General features: G+C 47.3%; 1 protein-coding gene and 1 long non-coding RNA gene across 2 annotated transcripts; both read right to left on the reverse strand.

Moving 5' to 3' along the window:
- Positions 1 to 137: 137 nt before the first annotated feature.
- Positions 138 to 5,681, reverse strand: LOC144138493 (uncharacterized). Its single transcript, XR_013315892.1, has 4 exons — positions 5,560 to 5,681; positions 4,504 to 4,572; positions 1,284 to 1,355; positions 138 to 313 (listed from the first exon to the last, which is right to left on the reverse strand). It is a non-coding gene; the product is annotated as an uncharacterized LOC144138493 (long non-coding RNA).
- Positions 5,682 to 5,982: 301 nt separating this feature from the next.
- Positions 5,983 to 6,677, reverse strand: Polr3i (RNA polymerase III subunit I). The gene has a single exon (XM_077671693.1). The coding sequence runs from the start codon at positions 6,625 to 6,627 to the stop codon at positions 6,178 to 6,180; it is 450 nt and encodes a 149-aa protein (XP_077527819.1). The 5' UTR covers positions 6,628 to 6,677; the 3' UTR covers positions 5,983 to 6,177.
- Positions 6,678 to 7,715: the final 1,038 nt, after the last annotated feature.

The following is a 7,715-nucleotide window of genomic DNA, read 5'->3' on the forward strand; positions in this document are numbered from 1 at the left end:
GTTTGTTTCGACGCTTCAGTAACAAAGTTTGCGTAACAATAGTACAGCCGTTTCTTTGTCCTAACGTGGCATGCACCAGTCAATCACTGATTGGTTTATGCCATTGGTTCAGTCACTGAGTTTTCAAAATGCACTGGAACAGCTGGTACACACTTTATTTGACAGGTTTGGGGGCAGTGCTGCCAAGCATCTACCGGAACATAGTAGTTAGCGTTGCTAGGGTGCAGGGTTCAAAACCTCGGCACCTTGTGGGGAACAAAGTTCTTGTAGTCTTCTTCCAAGACTTTCGCGTATGGGTCGTCGTCCCTAAAGACTGCAACAAAAGAAGCAAACCAGTAACAGCGTGGGCGTTTGCAAATAGAAGCACATGGTAGGAAAATTGAGAAGCTACTGGTTTATGAGCTTAGCCTTTACACTTGCAAGCGCTGCAGACTGAGATTTGCAGTGCAGTGTTGCCTGAAAGCATTCCCCATAGCAAATAAATCTGTGCTTTAATTTGCATAATGTGTGTGCGATGCACTGATGCTACTGTGAGCGCTAGGGTGCGAGGAATGTTTGTGCACTAATAGGCCTATCGTGCAGTGTAACTTTAGGAGCTTTAGCAAATACAATGACGCCATTGCGATGTTATTTCCGGAGGCCTACTGAAGAAGCCTTTTTATCATCAAAAGTTGATGACAACAGTCAACTAAATATTCTCAAACCTTTTTCAAATGTGAGCTTGCCTTGTCCGTGCACAAAATATGTGAAAGAACAAGTACATTAGACAAATTCTGTACAATCATTGCACAAACAGATTTGTGCATGCAACACACTTTCATCTTATTTTCCCTCTCTTTGGACAGGAGCAGCGTGATTTTAGGCTAAGCAAAAGAGGGTTAAAAAACGATAAAATAATTTTTTATGTATACCTCGAGCTTCAAATGCACATTTGGAGGGAATATTGAGAGGAAAAATAAAAGTGCACTTCTGAATGTGCTTTTCTTGTAGGGGAAAAAAAAATGAATGTGTTAGACCTGTTCACAGCATTATTTCAATAAGACACAGTGACTAGGCAATGTTTTGCAACCCCCTACACTGCCCTTTTCAAAGAGTGAACCCACCAGTTACGGTGTAACAAGTATTACAACTTGGCCCCAGTGCAAGGTGGAGTGCGCACCAGAGGAACCAGGGGAACAAAGATGCCCAGTTCTAGCTTTGCAAGGAATACGCAGTATTGGGTTGAAGCTCAAAACCCTCCCTGTTGGTTTACCATCCAAGTAGGCTTTAGAGTCGATGCCTACCTGTATATTCCTTCTTGTAGTACCAGGGCTTGTGGTGTAACTTGTACGCCTTTTGTGCTGCAAACGGGAACACTGCAACAGGAGTAAGAACACGTGACTCTCCTAACAAAAAAAATCCCGGGCCATCTCCACTAATGTGAAACCTGGGCAGGGGCAAAGCGTTCAGTTTATAAGTGTATTCAAAGATTGTAAGTCTCTCTCGACACACCACACACACTGATTGGGCGCTGGTGAGAGGAGCAATCGCGCGCTTTCTGAGGCGGTGGCGCCCTCTCTTGTGTCGAACTGGACTTAAGCAATTAAATGAGACACAGACTGGTTGTAATACCCCTGTCACACAGCAAATGTAATGTCATTCAAAGAGAATGACATTAGCTACAGACTGGTCCGTGTGGGTCTCCACAGCGAAACAAACATCATTTGAGAGTGATAGCGATGACGATTAGCGAGCCCGCAAAACCGCAAAATTGTATTTTAAGTGCACGTACAAAGGCTTCCATACATAATATTTTTTTTAAACATAACAAAGAATTATTTTAGGTGACATCACAAGCCGAGACAAGTCCGCAAGAAATCCGTATTAGGGTAGCGCGCGCATTGGAGACGAGATTTTCTTTTTTGTTAGTACTTGTTTGTCTCTCTTTATTTGAAAAACAACGTGAAGAGTAAAATATAAGTTTACTAACAGTTTTTAGAAACAGTATTCTTTGGTTTATAATTGAACTTTCTTCTCTAATGACGCGCCATTGCTGTCAAGGCTACTTACTCATTTGGGTGCTCCCCAACCTCAGTTAGCCACTAAATGTCATTCGGTATTCTCACGTAGTGCCTAATTAATGACATTTACACAGCAAATGACATTTTCTCTAAATGTCATTAGATCTGCCGTGTGACAGGGGTATAAGTTGTCTTCATTTCACACGCCGCAGCATGCTAAGGAGTAGCATGAGGTGTTGGAAAACGAGTGTCCTGGTGTTTTAGTACCACTACAACATGACACGACAGGAGACGCCAAAAGCCCGAGCCCCTAAGGTCCTTCGTCCCTGAAAACTTCATCAGCCTTTCTACTCCGTGATGAAGGATCAGCCGCGAGGCTGTGGTGTGTTCCACCTCCATCAACGAATCTATACACGAAACAAAACACAGTTGTTTGGAATTTGCAATTAAGCACACTTCCTAGGTAATAAGCTGAATGAAACTCAAAAGGACTAGAGTTTTACTCCAACAGACGAACACTGGGCTTTCTGTTTCCTCCTTCCTGTAGAAACCTATGTACATATTTACAACCTCACTATGAGCTATGCAATTACAAAAAATTACGCCCACCTCCCCTCGCGGGAACCCTGGTGTGATGCGACGCTGAAGGGGGTTCCATTGTGCGTTTCCGTTAGGTCGATTACTCGAATTGCGTTAGCAATCGTTGGGTAATGCGAGAGAGAGAGAGAGAGAGAGAGGGAGAGAGAGAGAGAGAGAGAGAGAGAGAGAGAGAGAGCAAGCGTAGCGCGGACGACCGTCGACTGAGAGACCGGCCGGAGCGTGGCACTGCGGAGAGAGAGGGCGCTGCACATGCGCACAGCGCGCTTGCGCCGCCCACCGGCGGAGTGAGAGAGCGCGCCGCACTGCGCGCGCCACAGATGTTGGGGGAGAGGGCGCGCTATCACGACAAGAGGAGGAGGGGCGCAGCGGTGCGGACAACAACAACAACGACGGACGCACGCAGGAAGGACAGGGCCGCCGACAAGAGATGCTCTCAGCGTTGCATCTAAAAGCAGATGAAACTTGACGTAATGTTAGTCGCATTAGCAGCTGGTTTCAGTGTCAGTTTTTCCAAGATACCTAGATTACATTGAGAACAGATCATTTGCGAGCAAGTAGAGATAATGTGATTAGATGGGAGACACTGACCACTGCTGGGCAGTACCTATATACAGCTTTGCAGTAAAAAATGTCCTTCTGTTCCCTGCCCTTGATTCCACCTTCAGTGCCATACTGTCCCACTACAGGCACACACGAAGAATATACACCCCGCCCCACCCCTCCCTCCCAACACACCACGCCACCCTTTACCGCCGCCTGCAAACTGAAACCTTCTATAATCACCCCATCCTACACCACATCTCGCCGTCCCTTTTCCCCTACAACTGCCCGCACTGTCACATACCTCTCACGACTTACCACCTTGTTTTCACTTGTCCTCACCACCCTAACCCCATCCCAGCCCCCCACCCTGAGCAGTGGGAGTCCGAGCTGACCAGCTCAGCACCAGAGCGACAGCAAGCCCTGGTGCAACGAGCTCTGGACGCAGCTCGGACTCGCGGCCTCCTGGACTTGGGAGGCTGAGCACATCGTGGTGTGCACAATAAACGTTTATTCCTCCTCTGTGAAGTCAAGCACTTAATTTTATAAGAAGCTCAATTCTATGCCTGGCATACTATCTTAATGTACTTGAACGACGCTTTAGCACTAGAACCTGCTGGCCAGTCAAACCTCTTCAGGATGATTTCAAGAAGCTGTCGTAAAGATGGCCTGACATTCTTACAAACTGTAAGGAACACAACTTATAAAGAGAAGCTCAAATGCCAAACTAGGTCAACTTCTGTTGGCAAGGAGATTTAGGTATCGGCCATTTAAATTCTGTTCGAAATAACGCAATCTTTTGATCATTGCAGTGGTGCTTTACTAAAGAACGTATTCGTAGGCAATCTATAAATGCATAAGACTTTCATACGCCGTCGGGGAGCCCATCAAAACTGACCATATCAACCAGCTAAAGGTCAAGAAAGCAACGGAAGGGGGGGGAGTTTGGTGTTGCAAGACATTGGCACATTAAGTGCAAGAAAGCTAATTATCCTGCACTTTTTATCTCCCCCAAGCTGAACCTCCTTACACACCGGTAACATGTTCACGCAGCAACAAGTGCATGACAGTTCATACCATTCTTCCACGGGTCCTTTTGAATACTTTTTTTCCCAGACTGAGGATGTCTCTATGCGAGTGAATGGCTTCACAACCTTCTGTTTTGCTTTAACTAAACATTAACTTCTCCTGCTGTTTTTCACGCAACAAGCTACTGATCAGCCACACACATACAATGCACAGTACTTGACACGGTTGGTCATGTCGTAACACTGAACTTGTTTGCTACAGTTAACACCGCATGCCTCCTTGGATTTTTGCAAGCAGGAAATGAAGACACCAGACCGGAATGCGAGCCACTTACACGTCAGGGTCACAACACCCATGATAACGTGCTCCGGATACGTGGTCCATGCTTGCCTGAGGAAGCTACCTGCAAAAAAGCAAGAGCAATGGGCTACCGTGAGGAGCTGGACCTTGGTATACGTACTGGACGCCAAGGGAACATAAAAGCAAAAATGCAGGCCGGCTTGTTTCTGACCCGTGTTAAATTAGGCAGCAAACTTTGACAGTAACGTGCCTTTTAGCTCGGCCACTAAAGGTTGACTTAATATTGAACAAAGCAGTTTGCAGAATTCGACTGCGCGGCCAGTTCATAGTGTCTCTAATGGCGTTTCGAGTTAAAGCAATGACTGGGATCGGTGAGAAGATGGACGGCCGGAGTGCCACATATGACCCCCGCCTTCAAATTCCCAGGGAAAACATCAACAGCAGTAGTGTTTCAAAAGCGGTATGAGCAGCTTGCACTAAATGGCTTGCTCGTGTGGTAGTCGTTCACTCTATGCAGTATCTCGCAAAGCTGAAAATCTCGACAATCCTGCGAACCATACAAGTTCGCCCTTTAAACATTCGTAGAGTATGCAAAGTCATATCGGTGGCTGCACGACCAGAGGTTGTCTGTTCAACATTCATAACAGCGCGCCACTCTCGCTTTCTGACAATACGACGAGAGACTGACGAACAAAGACGGCTGTTGCACCAGAATAGTGGTGTTACAGCTAAATAGCGCAGACGCTGTCGGGCTGGGACCAACACATCATTACTTGCCGCTGGTTTGCATCCAGACAGGATGGTTTGCATAAAAATGTCTGTAACGTAATATGAGGAGACACTGTCAAATTTTAAGACAAAGTATATCAGGCAAGCGCAGTAATGCCGGTCCATAAAGCACGTAAACGTTTAGAGTAGCGAAACCGTACCATTACATTTGCTTTTGCGATCAACGCAGCATCCCAAGCGTAGCAGCTTTGAAATCTCTTTATTAATCGCCAACGCACGACAATGAAACTATTGTAGTCGGCTTTATCAATGAGAAACGAATGATAAGATCAATGTTTGCGAATATAAAATATTACCATACCTAGCCCCATGTCGTCGGTCGCTTGACCTTCTCTACGGAAACTCCGGCGATTCTGCGCTTGACCTGGCTTGGCTTTGAAAGGCTGTGACTACTGAGCCCAGTTCGCAGCCGTTGGAAGCTGTTTGTAGCAAGAGCCGTAGCCGTTTCGCTGGTTTCGCTAGAGTTTCGCCGTCAACGTGCGAAGCGTGGCGAAGCGTTGAAATTCCCAGCCACATAGATCCTCCGTGTTCTGTGACCACATGACTCAAACAAACTTTCTAAAGCGTTTCTAGAAGTGCTGGTCGAGCGTTCACCCATTCTGCAGCTCGCTCGAGTTACGTGAGACAAAGCCCTGGTAATCTAGCTGCTTTTTTAAGCGCAGCTGCGGGAGCTGTCGTGCAGTCAATTACCGCACTTACGCGAAACAAACGCGGGCAAAAGCAATTTGATTATATGTAGAAAATTTATTGTCCAAAACGCTTGCGATTCGTGTGGCTCACTTTCAGAACACAGCACGCTCCGCAATGTTGCGCGTTCACATGCGTAAACACAAACGGCACTTGCCAACACTGCTATTTCGCTTGTAGTGAACGCGAAGTGGTGCAGCGTTCATTGTTCACAGCTAGCCACGCTCACACATCACTCGCACTGCATCGCGTCATCTTCGACAACTTCAGCGTCGTCTTCGGCTTCTTCGACGGGCGCCGGTAGCGTGCGCTGGACCACGTCAAGAATCGTCTGCACGTCGTCTTCGGAGAGACGCTCTTCGCTTTCTTCGATAAGCAGCTGAATTTCGACCGCCGTGGTGGGCCTGTGGTTGATGAGCTGCAGCTTCTCCACCTTCGTCAGCTTGAAAGGCAGCGCCGATATCTGCTCGAGGAACGCCTCGACGTTCTCGTCCGTTTGCAGGGCGCAGGCGGTTTGCTCGAGATAGGCGACCGTTTCGTACGTCACCGTGGCCAAGTTGGCGACACTCTTGGATTGCTGGCTCTTGCCTTTGGAAGTCTTCTTGTCGCCCTGAACCTCCTTGAGCAGTTGTAGCACCTCGTAGTTGCTCAGAAAAGCTGAGCTCTCCTTAATAATCTTCATCGCGCGCTTGATACCTGAACCGCCATGCGAAGGGCGCCGGGGAAGGCGCAAAATTGTTCCCATGATGATGATGATGATGAAAGGCCTCTCCTTTGAATCGGGGTGACGGCGTGCGCCATCTAGCCTATCTTAGTAGTTTGAATTTAAATTTAGTCCCTCAACTCGGATTTCTTTTTAATTCTGCCCTGCCGCTACCCCTGGCTGGGATGTTATTTTATCGGCTTCCCTGCTTTTTTTCCACCAATACTCTAGCCGCTGCTTAGTAATACCTACTGCTGACCAGTTAATGCGAAGCCCAGTGACTCAGGAAGTAGGACCAATTCTATCCGGCTGAATCTTTTGGCATCCTATTACGATGTGGTCGATTGTTTCTTTATCCCTGCCACATACAACACATGTCTCATCCTGGGACGAATATTTGCTCATGTAAGTTCGAGTTCTCAAGCAGCCAGCCCGCGCCTCAAAGAGCAACGCACTACCTTTATTGTTGTCATAAAAGTTCTCTTTCCGGATCTCTTTTTTGCATGCTCTGTAGATTCCCAGCGATCCCTTCTTTTCCATCCTCTCTTTCCACATGAGCATTTCTGTTTCCTTCACTTGCTTTTTAACTCCCCCCCCCCCCCCCCCCCCCTTGTTTATTTGCCGCGGTCAAGGTATATTTAGTCGCCAGCTTTCGCGTCCTCTTCCGCAATTGGGTGTCCACACTTTTAAGGTACATGTACCTGTGCACTTTGGCTGCCCAGTTCTTCTCATCTAAATGTCTAAGCGGCTCCTCAAAACGTATCTTACTTTGCGCTTCCCTCGCCTCAAAGGATCATATATGAAGCCCAACCCATATCGCCTTGTACCGCCTCATTTGTAGTCTTACTGTGAGCTCCCAGTGCTAATCTGCCGACTGCCTTTGGTTAACCTCCAGTCCCGATAGGATATCAGACTTTAAATTTAAGCATAATACGGCATTAGAGAACGTGAGCGCCGGCACCATTACCCCTTTCCAGATGCCTCGCACTACCATTGTATCCCCAAAGTGCTCTTTGTTTCATTACTGCTGCCTTTCGTCTCCCTTTCAGTTCGAGCCCTAGTAGCAC

Source organism: Haemaphysalis longicornis, unplaced genomic scaffold, assembly GCF_048455015.1.
Source record: "Haemaphysalis longicornis isolate Haplotype H1 unplaced genomic scaffold, Haemaphysalis longicornis Haplotype H1 scaffold_5, whole genome shotgun sequence".
Lineage (NCBI taxonomy): Eukaryota > Metazoa > Arthropoda > Arachnida > Ixodida > Ixodidae > Haemaphysalis > Haemaphysalis longicornis.